The following is a 17,317-nucleotide window of genomic DNA, read 5'->3' on the forward strand; positions in this document are numbered from 1 at the left end:
ATAGTTTGTAAATATTTTCTCCCATTTCACAGGTTACCTTTTCATTTTGTTAATTGTTTCTTATGTAGTGGAGCTTCTTAGTTTATGTAGTACTGCTTGTTTGTGTTCTTTATTGTTTGTAAAATGTCATATCAAAAAATTTGTTTCCAAGATCAATGTCAAGGAGTTTCTCCCTGTGGTTTCTCCTACAAATTTTACAACTTGAGATATTACACTTAGGTTTTAGATTATTTAGATTACTTAGATCTTTTTTCTAATCTATGCATTCAATGCTATTAATGTCCATCTAAGCACTGATTTCACTGCACCTCATAAATTTCAATGTTTTATTTTCATTTCATTCAAAATATTTTTAAAATTTGAGATTTTTCTTTGGCTTCTGTATTATCTAGAAGTTTGCTTATAAATCTTGTCTTATTCAATTTATGCTGCTATAATAAAAATATGCAAGTTTTAAGGAATGCAAGTATGCATAAATATGCAAGTATGAAGGAATTTCATTTGGTTGGTTATTTTTTTGAGAGTATAGTACTCTTGGAGAGATTTCCTTATTTTAAAAAAATGGCATAGAATTGTGTGCCTTATAACAATAGAAATTTATGGCATAAATTTATGGAGAAATTTATTTCTCATAGTTCTGGAGGCTGGGAAATTCAAGTCTGGGAAGTGCCAGGAGATCCAGTGTCTCTGGTGAGAGCCCACTTTTTGCTGTGTTGTCAGCAAAAAGGGAGCACTCTAGGCCTTTTATAAAGCACTAATCCAATTCATCAGGATCCTACCCTCATGACTTCTCACTTCTCAAAGGCCCCGACTCCCAATACTGTCGTGTTCAGGATTAAGTTCCAACATATGAATTTCGGAGCACAAAAGCATTCAGTGTATTGCAAATCCCCATGTATTTGGGAATTTTCCATCTTTTATTATTGAATCTAGTTAAATTTCATTGCGTTCTGAGAGCATACATTGTATGATTTCTATTTTTTTAAATGTGTTAATGTGTTCTGGGGACCAGAATATGGTCTATCTTGGTAAATGTTCTGTGTGAGCTTCAGAGAGATGTATATTCTGATGTTGGTGGATGAAGTCGTCTACAGTTGCCAAGTATATGCAGTAGACTGAAGGTGCTGTTGAGTTCAACGATGTCCTTACTGATTTTCTGCCTGCTGTGTCTGCCCATGTCTGAGAAAGGGGTGTTCCAATCTCCAACTGTAATAGTGGATTCCTCAAGTTCTCCCTGCAGTTCTACCAGCTTCTGCCTACACAGGCGGGCCCCCTGTTGTTAGGGGACTACATGTTAAGGATTGTTATATTCTTGGTGAATTGATGCCTTTGTCATTATAAAAGACCCATCTTTACCCTGATAACTTTCCATGCTCTGAAATTTGCCATCTGAAATTAATACAGCAACACCCGCTTTCTTTGGATTAGTGTTAGGATGGTGTATCTTCCTCCATCCCTTTACTTTTAATTTATATGTGTCTTCGTATTTAAAATGGGGTTCTTGCAGACAACATAGAGTAGGGTCTTGTTTATTGACCCACTCTGACAGTCTGTCTTTTAAATGGTGTATTTAGACCACTGACTCTTAAAATGATCATTGCCCTTGTTCTTTATTCCAATTTTTGTCTTCTACCTTTCTTAGCATATCAATTATCCTTTTTTAACCTTTTTAAGTGGTTGCCCAAGAGTTTGCAAAATACACTTACAATTAATGCAAGTTCATGTTCAAATAGCACCATACCACTTCTCAGTTGGTGCAAGTACTTTATAATAACAAAATATTCCTAATTCTTACCTCCTGTTCCTGTATCATTGATGCCTTTCATCTCATTTACACATAAGCTGTAATCATCAAAAACATTGTTGCTATTATTGTTTTGAACAAACCGTTATCTATTAGATCGATTAACAATAAGAAGTCTAAGGAGGCTTTTACCTTACCTTTATCCCTTTAACAATTTTCCTTTATATAGATCTGAGTTTCTGACCTACAGAATGTTCCTTCTCTCTGAAAAACTTTAACATTCATTTCTAGGAAAGTGTACGGGCAACAAAGTTCCTCAATGTTTGAGCAAGTCTTTATTTCTTCTTTACTTTTCAAAAATAATTTCACAGGATACGGCATTATAGGTTGGTCTTTTTCTTTTTTTCCCTCTCTTCACCAGTTTAAATATTTCACTCCACTCTCTTCTTGCTTGCACGGTTTCTGAGAAGCCAGATGTAATTCTTATCTTTCCCTCACTACAGATAAAACTCTCCCACGCCTCAACCTCTCTGGCTTCTTTTAAGGTTTTTACATTTGACTTTCTGCAGTTTAAATATCATATGCCTGGGTGTAATTTTATTTTGCTATTTGTCCTCCTTAATGCTCTCTGAGCTTGGATCTGTGTTTTGGTGTTGGACAACTTGGGAGAAATTGTCAGTTCAAGCACGGCTCTCTTCCTTTCTCTCTCTCCCTGCCAGCATTCTCCTTGTGCATGTGATACAGCTTTTGTAGCTGTCCCACAGCGATATTCTTTTCCTTTTTTTTTTTCAATCTTTTTTCTCTTTGCTTTTCCGTTTTGGAAGTTTCTACTGATATAGCCTCAAGCTCAGAGGTCCCTCAGCTGTGTCCATTCTACCAATGAGTTCATCAAAGGCTTTATTACTATCACAGTGTTTTCTTACTTCCAGTGTTTTTAAAATTCTTAGATCATTCCATCTCTCTGCTTATATTACCCATCTGTTCCTACATGGTGTCCACTTCTTCCATTACTGTCCTCAATATTAGAGTTATTTTAAATTTCTGGTCTGATACTTCCAACATTTCTGCTATATCTGAGTCTGGTTCTGATACTTGCTCTGTTTGGTGTTTTGTTTTGCCTTTTTTTTTTTCCTCTTTCACTTCATTATGCTTAAGTTTTTGTTGAAAGCCAGATCGTGATGTACTGGGGAAAGAGAACCATGGTAAATAGGCATTAGTAAAATACTGGTAAGGTGCAGGGAAGAGGAAGCATTCCAGAAGCCTACGGCAAGGCCTGTGATTCCAGCACCTGTGCCGCAGGCTCTCAACTCCACAGGTGCTTCACAGATTTTTTCTTCCTTTCACACCTTCAGGTAGTAAAGTATGGCCCGAAGGGAGTGGAGTTGGGTACTTCCCTTCCCCTAGGTTGCTCAGGCTACGGTAAAATAGTTTGTCCTGAGAGGAGGCATGGTTAAGAGCAGAATGCCCTAGGATATTTCAAAATGGCTCCCTGCCTCCTTCTGCTGCTGGAGGGAAACCCAAGAGGACTTTTCTCTGATCTCAGTGAGAACACAGCAGAGCTGCTGGAGGTAAAACTCACAGAAGTGTAAGGGTCCCTTAGGACTGGGCTTCCCTCATAAGCTTCAAGCAACCTGCCAATTACAGTTTGCTTTCCTGTCCAGGTGATAACTGCTTTGGTAAGTTGTAATTCTCTGTACCTAGCTGTTTCTATAATTTGGGGGACAGGGCTGTGCCCAGTGACCTCACTTCTCTGACAGATGCACGAAGGGCTGTTGGTTTTTCAGTTTGTTCAGTTTTTCACTTGTTAGGGCAAAGTGATGACTTGTAAGATCTTTACATGTTGGACCAGAAACTGGAGGTTCTGCTGGAAGAGGTTTGAGTAGTGATTCAATTTCTCATTCGATGTCTTTAAGATTATCTCTTCTGGAGCCAGTTTTCATAGTTGGTGTGATTCTAGTGACCTGCCAATTTATCAAGGTTATCTAATTTGTTAGCATTGTTGTATCATCTTACAATCCTTTTTATTCATGTCAAGTTGCTATTAATATCCCGACTCTCATCACTGATCTAACTTGAGTCATCTCTGTTTTTCAGTCTGGCCAAAGGTTTGACAATTTGTCAACCTTTTCTAGGAAATAACTTTTGGTTTTGTTGATTTTTTTGTACTGATTCTTCTAGTTCATTCGTCCCTGCTCTATTTACTATTTCCTTTTCTCTGCTACATTTGGGGGTTTAGGTGATCTCATTCCTTGGTGCACAACTGTTCATAGTACTTTCTTGTAATCTTTTATATTTCTGTAAAATCAGAAGTAATTTCTCCATTTTCATTTCTAATTTTTAGTAGAGTCTTTATTCATGGTCTAGAGGCCTGTCATTTTGCTGATCTTTTCAAAGAAACAACTTTTGATTTTTGGTGATTTTCTCCATTTACTCCTATTGCCTGGTTTATTATCTCCACTCTAGTATTTGCCATCTCCTTCCCTCTGGTTGCTTTGGGCTGTTTGTTCTTTTCTTCTGCTTTCTTAAGGTGAGAGGTTATTGATTCGAGATCTTCCTTATTTCTTGATATCCTCCTTGACACAGTGATGAAGAGTAGTTTCACTTACACATATTTGTGAATTTCCCACATTTCATTATTATTCCTAATTTTATTCTACTATCATGGGACAATATGGTTTGCACGATTTCAATCTCTAATTTATTGTTTTGTGGCTTAACAGACGGCTTATCCTGCCTGGAGAATGTTCCGTGTCATGTATGCTTCCTACGAACGTGTATCCTGTTGCTGTTTGGCGTCTGCCTTGGATGTGTTAGGTCTAGCTGGCTTATGGACCTGGTATTATTCTATTTCCTTTTGGATACTGTCTTGTTCTACTCTTGAAAGTGAGGTGTTAAAGTCTCCAGTTCTTATTGAACTCTTTCTCCCTTCAATTCTGGCAGCTTTTACTCGGTCTATTTTGGGGCTCTTTCGTTCGGTGCACACTTAATTGTTCTATCTTCTTGGTGAATTAACTCTTTTATCATTATATGTCCTTCCTTCACTGTCCCTCATAACAATTTTTGTCTTAAAGTCTATTCTGTCTGATACTAGAACAGCCATTCCTGTTCTCTTGTGGCTGTTTTTATGGAATATTTTTTTCCATTCTTTTACATTCAACTGATATATATGCCTTTGAATCTAAAGCAAGTCACTTATGAATGCACAGCTCAATCACGGTGTGGGAAATCAACGTGGTTTGGTAAGTAAATTTATCCCAGCTCTGGCTGTCTAGTGTATGCTTCCATTTTGTAAAGTACAGAAATACAAGCAGCCTGTACAGAGTCGGGGTTACCCTGGGAGGAAGAGCGGGAGCAGAGTGCACGAACGCCCTGCAGGACTGCCTTCATCCACTTCTCGTGAGGGTGGTGGGTGTAGGCGTGCAGTGTGCAGAACTCCAGTCAGCGGACACTTGTGTGCGGTCTCCTATATGGTGTGCTATCCTTAACACTTTTGGGTAAATAAAACAAATCTTAATTCCCTACTTGAGAGTGAGATGAACAAAAGGAGTGTGTGTGTGTGTGTGTGTGTGTGTGTGCACGCGAGACACAGAGAGAGACAGAGAGAGAGAGAGAGAGACAGAGAGACAGAGATTCTATTATTGCTCTCTCCTCCCAGGAGGCCCAGGACAAGGTGTGGTCATGGTATCCACGCAGACCTTTTCTGTGGGTGAGGTACTGCAGCACTGCCTTGTCCTGCTTAGGAGAAGCTCCATGTGCATGGTCCCCACCTTAGGGACCTGGGTTTACAAAAGCAGGCTCAGGGATGAATGAGGTGAACTCACAAGAGCCAGCGTGCTTGGCCACAAGAAGTTTGCCAAAATGGTAACACAGAGCCCTTCCAGCTCCGCTGTTTGGACACGGCTGAAAGGTGAGCACGTTCTCAGGAAAATCTGATGGCAGCCCATCCCTGCCGAGATCCCATGCCAGGTGACATCAGAGTGCAGGTACCTCTGTTGTCCCAGCAGGCTCCCATGCTGGCAGACAGCAGTCCCCCCATTATGATCTGCTTCAAAAGGCAGCCCTGGCGGGGAGGGTAGCCAGGGAACTTTGTAGTTGCTGGTTACACATCTGTGTTCACTGTGTGCACATCCGGAGTGAAAGTTAGGATGAATACGCTTTCCTAAATGCAAATTACACTTTAGTTAAAAGCTGACTTAAACTCACACTCCTACTGGACAAAGGACGAGCCCCATGGCCTGGCATCCCAGACCTTGGTGATAATGACAATGTCAGCAAGAACTGTTTACCACGTCATCTGCTGGGCACCTTCTGTATGCCAGTTACCTAGGGCTTGATGAAATTTCACAACAACCTCTGAGCCAAGAACTATCATCCTTATCCTACAGTGGGGAAACTGAGGCTCAGAGAGAAGTCAGTCAGGGTAAGTGAGCCACTGAGGGGGGGGCAATTCAGCCAAAGGTCTGTCTTTAAGCTGGCACTGTCGTTTCCAGCTCTGGTAACCTGCCAGATGTTGGGGTAAAAACCACTGCAGGGAAACAGACAAGGTGGTGGGAATAAGGGACATTCCCCCTTGGAAGGGAAGGCTGAGCGGGAGGCCTTTCAGGGCCAACTGACCCCCCACTCGCCCTCAGGAGGCTGCCACTCCACCCCTGAAAGAATCCAGAGCACATAGGGGGAGCGGTGGGGGGTGGGGGGAGAAAGCCTCAGCATCTGTGCCTGTGAGTCAAACACCCCAGTGGACAGGACTGGGCCAGGGCCACAGCACGCCTCGCACATGGTAGCAGCCAAGGGCTGGGTGACGCCTGCCCTGCCCAGCCCACCGCCAGCACACGCCCTCCTCCAGGTCTGTCGGGGGCTGTCTTTCCCCCTGCTCCCGGAGCCTGGTGGGGCAGCATGAGCCAGCAGGGGAGGTGGATTTCTTCTAGCTACCGACTCAGAAAAACAGGGCTCTTTTGAAAGAGGTTTCAAATTGGACACGGGTTCAGGCAGCCGCTACTCATGCCAGCCACGGATCATGAGAGGAAGCGGCCTTGCAGCAGCCACAGGGCCAGGGGAGACCCCAGGGGGAGGGAGACCCTGGCCTCAGACAGCTGCCCTGAGGTCTGGGCAGCTCCTTGGGTCCGACTGAGGCTGTCAGAAGGACAGCGCCAGAGTGTGCCCAGGGCTTCCCGCTCCCTCAGCCAGGATTTGCCCCTCTGCTCACACCAGGACGGGCCCAGCACGCCTCAGACATTCCTGCAGGTGCACGTGGCTTTGCGCTGACAAACAGGTCACTCTCGTTGCATCTACTCATCCCTAAGTTCACAGAGCAAGAGTCAGGGCAGAAGGACCCCACACGATCCAAACCTCTGCCTCTTGGGGAGGACGGCACGATGGCCATGTGCTCTCCCTGCCATGCCGCTGGGTACTCATTGCCAGAGGCACCCCGTGCCTCCCCACCTCCCCACGCCTCCTGAAACAGGTCCCAGGCTGCCTCCAGTTCCTACCGCTAGGGTTACTGACCGGCTGGTCTCATTTCAGGCCCTGGAATTACGATGCATTGCTGGACCCGCATTCATCTGAAGGAGGGGGCAGAGCAGCCACACGGAACAAGTCTTGTGCTTTTTATTATTCTTTATTTATTGGTCCTACCACGTGACCCTTACCAGGCCCATGTTCCTATGTGCACTGGCTTTGCAGACATTTGCACCAGACGCCCGTGTCCCAAGTCGAGATTGACCGTTCCTTCCTACTCCTTTTCCAGGCTCTGCCTCACTTTCTCAGAATTAGAATGCATTTTTGTTTGTTTGTTTGTTTGTTTGGGTCTGTGTAAAGGTTCCTTGGCAGGAGAACATGCATATGATCTTAAAATAAAGACAACATTCTGACACTAAGGTAATGCACAGAAAAAATACAGTACTCAGACATCATTGCAAATAAATACCCCATACAGGTGAAGTTATTGTAAATGTAACATTATTTCTTATGGACCGACACTGTAATAGAAGGTAAAAATAGGGGTCCCTACAACTAGGAAGAAGAAATGCTTATTCCAGGAAACAGAATTCTTTGACCCTTGCTACTTATATATTATTATAATTTGTCCTTTATTTTGGAGAAGAGAGGACACTTTCTTCTTCTGTGAGTACCAATTTTACCATATGCACAGCCTCACTCAGCAAACCCGACGGGACACAGCCCTGGACCGCTGAGGGGCTTCACCGAGTTCTGTTTCCTGAAATTAACAGCGATTAGTTACACCAAGCAAGAGAATACAGAACGTCTCTTCCTCACATTTGCAAAGAATACTACGGCTAGCCCTCACCCCTGCACGAGGCCGACAGCCGGCGCCCCTGCCGCCCGCTCTTCACAAACATGGCGTGTCGTCCACACCGCTGGCTTAGCTTGTCCCTCAAGTCCATTTGGTTCCCAAAGCACACTCGAGGTGTGTGTTCACTTTCCTTTTCTCAGCCCCTGAATTTGCGAGGATCTGCAGAGTAAAGAATCACTGACTAACAGAATTTTGCACAATCGCTGTTTTCTTTCCCTCGATGAAGATGCCCAGGTTCAGGTATGAAGGTGTGCACCCGTTCACACCTACTGGTCCACACTGGCCTTCAACATTCCCAACTAGCTCCTCACTGTCCATTTTAGAGCACGAACTGCGCTGGGACACCTCCCTTAACTGATGAAGGCACTACTGGCAATGATTACTAACAAAAAGGCGTTGAGACAGAACACCCTAGAAACCGACGGCTGTAGGATTTTCTAAGTGTGCCACAATCTGGCACAACAACCAGAGTAACAAAACAATTCCAATTTGGAATTTCACTGGTACAGTTGTATAAAATTCTGTTAATCAGTCATGCTTCACAATGTCCTAAAACCCAGAAGATTCTGGAATTTGTAGGTAATACTACTCATTCAATAATTTATCTTTTTGTTTTCAAGTGCCTATTACTGTTTAACCAGAGCAAAGGTCAAGTTTTCTTCTTGTTACATTGAACTATTCCTAAGAATAATAATAATACAATATGAAAAACCCCAGAATTGGAATACCCTGGATTTCTTAATGAACATGGCATTTAAAATCTGTAATTTCAAACATGAACCATAATGCCGCATAACCTAAAAGGCTGCTGAACCACAGCGTGGCTACGACTGGCCGAGCTCCTTGCCGGGTCGAGGCCTTCACCTAAACAGTCTAGAGCTACACGCTGGGGAAACACGTCCGTGCCACGTGCTGACACCAGATCAACACGGCGGGAGCTAAGACGGAGCGCTACAGGACCACGAGACAGACCACGGCATCTGAGACCGTCTCTATGGGAGGGATCAAGGAAGCAAATATAATAATATCAAAATATCAAAAGTGCACAGGTTGATGGGATATAAAAGGGCATCTGTAACAGGGAGACCCCGGTGTTGAGCGTTTCTAGCGGGTTCTAAGCGAGCCTGATGGCCGCTGTCCGAGCAGGTTCTTCAGCACCGTACAGGCAAGCAGCTGGCGGCATTCTCAACATTAAAGCTTTATGTCCTCTGCCATTAAACACTCAGGGAATGCTAACTTGGAAAGAACTGCAGTGGCATATCCAAACAGGTTTCTAAGTGGACTTTTAGGCTGCCCTTCCTTCCTCTGCGTGGGCCCGCGGGAGGGGGAGGGGCTGCAGTGTGACAGGGCCGCGGCCGAGTCCTCCCGGCAGCTACTCTACAGCTGAAAACGGGAGAAAACAAGACAGCGTTAGAACCGGCACCGGCCCGACCACCGAAGCTCTGGCCGGGCGAGGACGTGGTGCGTTAGTCGGCAGCAGACGCGGAGAAAACCTGCGTGGGTTAGGGGGGCCGTGCCTTGTATGGACAAGAAGCCGCGTGCCAGGCTCGGCGGAGGGAAGAAGCGACGTGCGGGGCCAGCGGGCAGCCAGGCCCCTGGAAGACCCCTCCTCGGGCGGGAGGGGGCCTCGAGACCCAACATCCCGTCAGCAGAGCAGCCCGACCCCTGTCTTCCTGCTCCGGCCGTTGGCCAAACCCAAGGTGGTCCACGCAGCACCTGGAGTCTGCTGGGGATGGGGGGAGGGGCGGGAGCTGTGTGAGGGCAGCGCAGATGCTCCCCGGGGCCATGGAGAGACGAGGCAAGAAGCCCTTCGGGGAGAAGACTGCTGCAGCCTCGCGTCACGCAGCCCCCACCGGGCGACAGGGGTAAATACTGAGAAGTCCTGCTCCCAAATGTGGGAACTCGCGTGGCATGATGCCAAACGCCGGGAGCAGAGAGCCCTGCAGCTGCTCACCTGTCACTACCTCCGCGGCCGCACGGCTGGGGCAGGCCACGCACCCGCTGCGGGGTCCCAAACGGGCCTGGGCCCAGGCGGGGTGCCCTTCCCACACGGGGCTGGGCTCTGGGTACAGACGTGGGAGCCCCTCATTTTAGAGCCCTGTGATGGGGATCTGATCGCGTGGATCGCAGAGAGTGGAAAACCCACCCCGGAGGCTGGGGAACCCCTAAGTATAAAAGGACGGGCTCCCTGTGAGGACAGAGTCTGGCCAGGCACTTAAGAAGTTTTTCTCTTGGAAAAAAAAGACAAACCCCAGGCCTGGGACCTGCCGATGTGTCACCTCACAGGCCACCAGACAGGCGTGCAGATCTCAGAGAGGCTGAGCCTGCTGAGCCCTGGTGTCAGGTGTGGCGGGCGTGTCTGAGCCACGTGAGCACGAGCGGGGCCCCCGCCCACAGGCGCCTGGGCTGGAGGACGAGGGGCTGCAGGACGCGGGGCTGCAGGAGGGAATTCTGTTCTCGTGACCCAAATACGACGTGCAGTGAGATGCCGCACAAACTACGAAGGAGTTGTCTCTGTAAACTGTGCCAAGCCACGCGCATCGGCTGAGGCCGTGCCTCGCACTCGGGCTGGAACCTCGCACCGCTGCCGGTCCCGGCGTCGCCGCGCATTAGACACGTGCGGGGAACATGCAAGTTTCAACTCCGGCTCTGTCCCCCTCCCCCTGCAGGAGCCGACGGCGCACAGGCCCTGGGAAGCCACGTTTTTGCAAGGACACCCCCCTCCCCCCACCGAGAGAGTAGCTGCTGTGAAGGGCGGTCCCGAGGGGCGAGAACAGACACCAAGCTCACAGGGTCCGGGTGGAAGAGCACGCCGCCTCGGCCAAATCCTTCCCTCTGCGCATTAGTCACGGTTAAGACCAGCCTAGCACCGCAGTCCCGCTGCTGCTGGGTTAGTGGAGGAGAAGCGGACGGGTGGCGTGCGGCAGGGTAGCGGCAGCTGCGGCCCCGTGGCCCTAATCGCAGTAAATGTTATACTTCTCGCCGCAGAGCACCTGAGTGGCGAGCCCGGCACCCTCGGCCCTGTCGCTGGCGCAGGCGCAGGTGTGACTTACGCTCGGGGTGCCCGGCTTGGCCTTGGAGGCGGCCTTGGCGCGGCCCCGCCGGGTCTGCTCGTGGTCCAGCTCGAGCAGCTCCAGCCGCTGGGTCAGCGCCAGCTTCTGCTGGATGGCCATGCGCAGCAGAGAGTTGAGCGTCTTCTTCTCGTCCTCGGCGGCTGCCAGCTGCCGCTGCATCTCATCCAGCTGCGTGATGTACTCGTCACACCTGTGGGGGCGCCAGAGGCAAGAGCGTGGCTGCGGACCTGCACGGAGGGCCTGGCGGGGCGGGCGGGCGGGAACAGACTGTGCCCTCAGCGATTCCGCTTTCTCTGGGAAGGGCTCCCAAGCTGGTTTTCTCTAAGGGAGGTGGCCAGGGCATCCAGCCCTCACGGGCAGGACTTGGCATGTTCCCAGATCAGGGCATGCACACAGCAGGTGCTTAGTAAATCACCTGATGGCAACCAGAGTCTGCGAGAGGCACGTATGGACGCACCCCCGCGCGTCCTCTGCTTCACTGGGACATGTGCCCCTCTCCTCATGGAGCTGGGAGAGAGAAACACCCACTCCAGGTCTGTCCCTGAGGGAGGCAGCGCTGGGCACACCTGCCCCTCACTCCCATCCGCCATGGTCCTCCCGCTCCAGGGAGTGAGTTTGTGACCTCGGCTGCATTGGAGAATCCAGCCAAGTTCTTAAACAAAACAGGCTGCAGAAGTGGGGTTTCCAGACACCCACGTGCAGAGAAACTGGTGGTGAGGTCTTTCCCAAGCTCTACCCAGGAGGAGAGGGAGCCCCCAGCGAAGCCTAGAGTCTTCTCTCCTGGTCTTTGCTCCTCTCCTCCTACACGGAGGAGCAGGAGCCCTGATCCAGTTTCTAACCCCATCTAACCCACAGCCTCAGCCTCCCCAGCCTCAAGAAGGCCCTGCCCTGGGTGTCTGCCCAACACCAGCCAGCAGATGGCATCGTGCCCCCTGGGTGGTAGAAACCCCCAAACCCGGGCCCCCAAGAAGCCCCCAGCAACGACTTCCAGGCGGAGGCATCTGGGCACAGGTGTCCACAGCTGGCTGCCCTTCCCAGCCCAATCCCCGACCGGCAGGTCAGATGGGGCACCCCGGGACCCTGCCCCCCCGCCTCGCAGGGAACCGTCCCTGTGAATCCACACACTTTTCAGGGAGTCGGGGGGCTAACTCCTTGTCTGTGAGCCCGTGCCCCCTTCACACCTCGCGCCTCCAGCCTGCCCACTGGGACCTGGCCTCTTGGCCTCCTCGTCTCGCATGTAAACCAAGGACAACACTGGCCCCGCAGCCACGGGAGCAGCGGGCGTTACCTGGTGGCAAACATGGCCCGCAGCGAGGAGAAGGTGGCCGCGTCCTCCTTGAGGGCCTTCAGCTCGTTACGCAGCTTCATCATGGTCTCGGTCACCATGGCCTTCTCATTCTCGTACTTGCTCTTCAGGTTGGCCAGGGCCACCTCGGCCGTCTGCGGATCACACACAAAGGGCACACAGTTGAGGAACGCGGGCAGGGGTCCGCCTGCCTCGGGGAGTCACGCTGGGGGCCCCAGGAGGGAGCAGCCCCGCCCGCCCTGCCCACTGGCCCCGCACCTGCTTGTTGGCCTTGAGGACCGTGCGCAGCGTGGTGATCTGCTCCCGCTTGGTGCTCAGCAGAGACTTCAACTTGAGGATCTCCTCCATGAGTGCCTCCCGGTCCTTATCCGAGGCAGGGCCCAGCTCCTGGGAGGCCAGGCGCTGCCGCGACAGCTCCGTGGTGCGGTCCACGGCTGCCTGCAGGTGCCTGATCTGGTCGCGGATGATGGCGATCAGGTTGTAGATGTTCATGGGCTCCCGGCGCGGGTCACTCAGAGGCGAGGGCAGGGAAGGGCTGGGCGAAGGGCTGCTGTCCCCGGCCCCAGCCTCCGCGGCCGGCGGTCCTTTGGGCAGGACAGGCGAGCGGCGCTCGCGGGCCTCAGGGCTGCCGTGGCCGGCGCCAGCCGCGCCCTCTCGGTAGTAGTCCAGCACGACGCGGGTGGGTGTCTCGTTGTTGCACATGCACACGTGGTGGTAGAGGTTGGCCAGCTCCTCGCTGAAGGTCACCAGCTCGTCCTGGGCCACGCTCAGGCTGCCCTGCGTCTCACCCGCAACGTCACTCACCTTCTTCAGCTCCGCCTGCAGCCGGGCCAGCAGCTCGCGGTCCTGGCGGCCGGCCTTCTCCAGCAGGGAGACCTTCTCGGCGAGCGCCTGGCTCTCGGCCTCATGCTGGCCCTTCTCCTCCGCGTGCCGGGCCTCGCCGGCCTCGTGTGCGCTGCGCAGGGCTTTCAGCTGCTCTCGGAGCTCACTGGCCTCTGCCAGGGCCGCGCGGTACTTGCAAGCCAGGATCTCGGGGCCGTTGATGTCCACCTCGTAGTAGTCACCATCCTCGTGGCTGTCCCGCTCCTTCTCGCTGTCCAGGGCCGTCCGCCGCTCCTTGCCGGCCTGCAGGCGCCGCAGGGCACTGAGGTTCTCCGTGAGGCGGCTCACCTCCTCGTGTTGCTCCGACAGGGCGCCCCGCGCCTGCTCCAGCTGCTTCTGTGTGTCCTGCAGCGTCGTCAGCAGGCCCATCTTCTCCCGCTCCAGCTGCAAAAGCACAGGAGGCCCGTCACCAGCCCGCAGGGGCCACACGCTCGCAGGACCCCGCCCGTGCCACCGCTGTCACCCTGCAGGTCTGTTAACACGTGCATTGGGCGTGTCACGTCCACAGAGGCTGCCCAGAGGCTGGGGGGCCCCTCCATGGAGATGCGAGGACAAGGGGACAGGTGGGGTGCGGGGGCGGGGGGATTCTGTTCCATGAAGAGCAGGAAACCCTGACGTGACTCATCCACAGGACACGGTGCGGGAGCCCACGCGGGGCACCACGAGGGGGCGCGAGGAAAACTGGTGACCAGGGGCCTACTGCTCCAGCACCTCCCCCGCAGCACCGCGGACCCACTTGCGGCAACAACACAGACTTTACAGGAAACGCAAATGAGAGGACGGGGGCAGGGCTGGAGGTGGGCAGGACTGGAGGTGGGGACGGCACGCGTGGCCCCAGGGCCCCGAGCAGTGAGACCCTGAGGGCCGCACCCGCACCTGCACCAGCTGCTGCTTCAGCTTCTGGATCTCGGAGATGTTGAGCTCGCTGAGGAGGTCGGACACCAGGCTGGGGGAGGGCGGGGCGAGACCGTCCTTGGAGGGCGTGGAGGTTCTGTTGTCGAGCGGCAGCTTGGCCAGGCTGCCGTGCTCGAAGCCGTTGGCCAGAGCCTCGGCGTCGTCGCCAAGCTTGAGGCCGTCCAGGGAGACGTGCAGGTGGCTGGTGTAGAGGGAGTCGTTGATGCTCATGTAGTGGGACAGCTCCTTGCGCAGACTGAGCTTCTGCTCGCGCTCTGTCTTCAGCGTCTCCAGCGCCTCCTCCAGCTGCCGCTCCGAGATCTCCTTGAGCCTGATGGCGTCCTCCAGCTGGCTGTTGAGGTACTCGGTCTCCTCCTCCAGACGCTTGATCTCGTGCTTGAGGCCCTCAAACTCCACCTGGAAAAGAGCAGCACTCTCCTGTGCCTGAGCGACGGGGGCTCCGCGGCAGGGGATGGGGTGCTGGGGAGGGAGGTGGTCTGGGCACGAGGTGCACAGGAACATCAGGCCATACCCAGGACACTTGTGCACGTGCAAAGTGCGCTGCTCACTCGGCCGGAGACACTACGGAAATCAGAATACACACATCCCTGCTGCAAATGTGTCCGGTTACTTAAAATGCTACCAGGTATACACTGGCTTTAAATCTTATGAAACTGGGGGTGCCTGGGCAGCTCAGTAGGTTGGGCATCTGACTCTTGACTTCAGCTCAGGCCATGATCCCCAGGTTGTGGGGATCAAGCCCCACACTGGCTGTGTGCCAAGCCCAGAGCCTGCGTAAGGTTCTCTCTCAAAATAAAAAAATCAAAGGTAAATAAATTCTACACAGCTACTTAATTAACATTAAATATTTTAAGAAATACAAAACACATACCTACATGTGTGCTATGACCATCACTCCTAATCGTATCTCAGGTCACAGGTACAGGCGCCCTGCGTCTCGGGGGCAACCAGCCCTACAGGCAGAGCTGAGTTCTCTGGTCTAGGAGAGGCCGGGCCCTGGCTGCACCTCCATCCCCGGCAGTGTGCTGTGCAGCCCTGGGCTCGGCTGTGGGGAAGGAGGCAGGGCAGCACCCTGGGAGCACGGGCACTTGCCTGGTTCTGCCTGAGCACGGACACCTGCTTCTGCAGGCTGATGTTCTCCTCCTCCAGCTCCGAGTAGTCCTGCAGCAGACGGGCCTCTCGGAACTTGTACTCCTTGATATCATCCCGCAGGCGGCCACGCTGGGTCTCCACGTTCTGGTTGATCTGCCGAGAAGAAGTGGGGTGTGGGCAGCCGACCACGGGCGGTGTGCTCTGGGGTGCACAGTAATGGGTCTCAGCCTGATCTGACCCCTGGTGTCCTCATCTGTAAAATGGCTAAAAGCAGTTCCTTCCCTCACAGGCTGCAGCTACTTAAACAGCTCAGCACACCTGGCCCAGCGATGCCTCCTCAGCACCCTGATCCCAGAGAAACAAAAACAGGTCCACACAAAAACTTGTGCCCAAGTGTTCAGGGGCATTATTCACAGCAACCGAATATGGAAACATCCCAAAAGCTCACCAACCGATGAGCAAATAAACAATATGTGGTCCAATCACACAAGGGGATGTCATTCAGCTATAACACGGGCTGCAGTGAACCCTGAACCACCACGAGGTGGTGTTCCCACTGTGTGATCCCACACACGGGACATGGGCAGAGCAGGCTAATCCACAGAGAGAGAGAAGGCAGGAAGTGGGGTGGGAGGGGTAGGGAGTACCTGGAGGGGCTTCCCTCTGGAGTGATGGAAAATTCAGGGATGGATATGGGACGGTGCATGAATCTGTGTGCACACTGAGCGGGTGAGCCGTCAGGGATGTGGATTATGTCACACATCCTTGAGGGTGCAGGTATCGCGCGGAGAAAGTGGCCGACACAGACCTGTGCGCACTGCGCGACCGAGACTCAGGATTTCCCAACCTGCCACCACCAGGCGCTGGGCCCCTCGACCTCAGTCCTTCCGACATTCCGGCCGCCCTGGGTGTTACAGGAAGTTCAGCAGCCCCCTGCCCGCTGGAGGCAGCTCCATCCCGCCCTGAGGCAACTGAAACTGTTGCAGACACAGCCAGCACCCCCCTCGGGGTAGGGCTGACCCTACAACAAACTGTCTCCCACCCGCCCTGTTTCCACGCCCCAGGTGGCATCTGGTGCCCCCAGGCCAGGCCAGCCCACCAGGGTCCTCAGGTGGAAACGCCGTCGCCTCCCAGACCCCCTTCTTCTGCCCTCTCCCCTGACACACGGCCTCTCCACTGGTGCTAGGCCTTCTCGTGATCACATCCATGCTTTGCAGACAAGATTCCAAGATTCCGTGCAGGGAAAACCAGTACAATAATGCTGCACTGGGAAAATGAAATAGGACCAGGAAGAAAAACATGAGAGCAACAGGAGGAGGGAGTTGTTCTATACAAGCACTCCTGACGATGTCACTACCAGAGTCTCCAGCAAAGTGACCCAAGAAGGTGGCCAAAAGCTGACACCAGAAGAAACAGACACCAAGTTACAGACTGGAGTAAAATCAAGGCCCACCCAGAAAGCAAAACTCCTGTTAAACAGGAAAAAATAAGTAAAATAACACAGGAGGAGTGGCGACAAGACGAAACACAGTTACTCCCATTTATCCGGACGGGCAGCTGGAAACGCCTAACGACACTGCGCTCGGTCCTCAGTGCGGGCCGCTTCCTGCCACGGTCAGTGTCAGAGCCAACTTGGTGCAGCATCGGGCCCAAGGCTAGTCTAGCTGCCACCATGCTGACTGCACGGGTGAGACTGACATGTGACTTAGCAGAGCACCCTCCGTCATGCAGTGGGCCTCATCCAATTAGCCAGAACAGAGCATAAGAATTCTCAGGAAGGAGGAATTCTGCCTCCAGATCCCTTCAGACTCCAGCTGTTCGCCAGGTCTCCAGCCTTTGGCCCACCCTGCAGATTCTGGACCCACGCGCCCCCACAATCACAAGAGCCGATTCCTGACACTAACTCTCTCACTCACACACAGACTGTCTCTGGGTCTATTGCTCTGGACAGTCCTCACCACCAACACGATGACGGATCTGTAAGAACTGGGACT

The 17,317-nt window shown here is 52.3% G+C and overlaps 1 protein-coding gene across 2 annotated transcripts in view; it reads right to left on the reverse strand.

Moving 5' to 3' along the window:
* Positions 1-7,342: 7,342 nt before the first annotated feature.
* BICD2 (BICD cargo adaptor 2) overlaps positions 7,343-17,317 on the reverse strand; it is a 45,944-nt gene continuing 35,969 nt past the window's right edge. The window contains exons 3-8 of one of the 2 annotated variants that reach the window (XM_042912532.1): positions 15,324-15,476; positions 14,193-14,627; positions 12,693-13,700; positions 12,417-12,568; positions 11,108-11,318; positions 7,343-9,437 (exon numbers count right to left, since the gene is read on the reverse strand). In XM_042912532.1, coding sequence (XP_042768466.1) covers positions 9,432-9,437; positions 11,108-11,318; positions 12,417-12,568; positions 12,693-13,700; positions 14,193-14,627; positions 15,324-15,476 — 1,965 coding nt within the window. In that variant the 3' untranslated portion in view covers positions 7,343-9,431. Of the gene's footprint in view, positions 11,319-12,416; positions 12,569-12,692; positions 13,701-14,192; positions 14,628-15,323; positions 15,477-17,317 lie in introns of both variants that reach the window. The other variant, XM_042912531.1, reaches the window with a different exon arrangement.

Source organism: Panthera leo, chromosome D4 (assembly GCF_018350215.1).
Source record: "Panthera leo isolate Ple1 chromosome D4, P.leo_Ple1_pat1.1, whole genome shotgun sequence".
NCBI classification, from domain to species: domain Eukaryota; kingdom Metazoa; phylum Chordata; class Mammalia; order Carnivora; family Felidae; genus Panthera; species Panthera leo.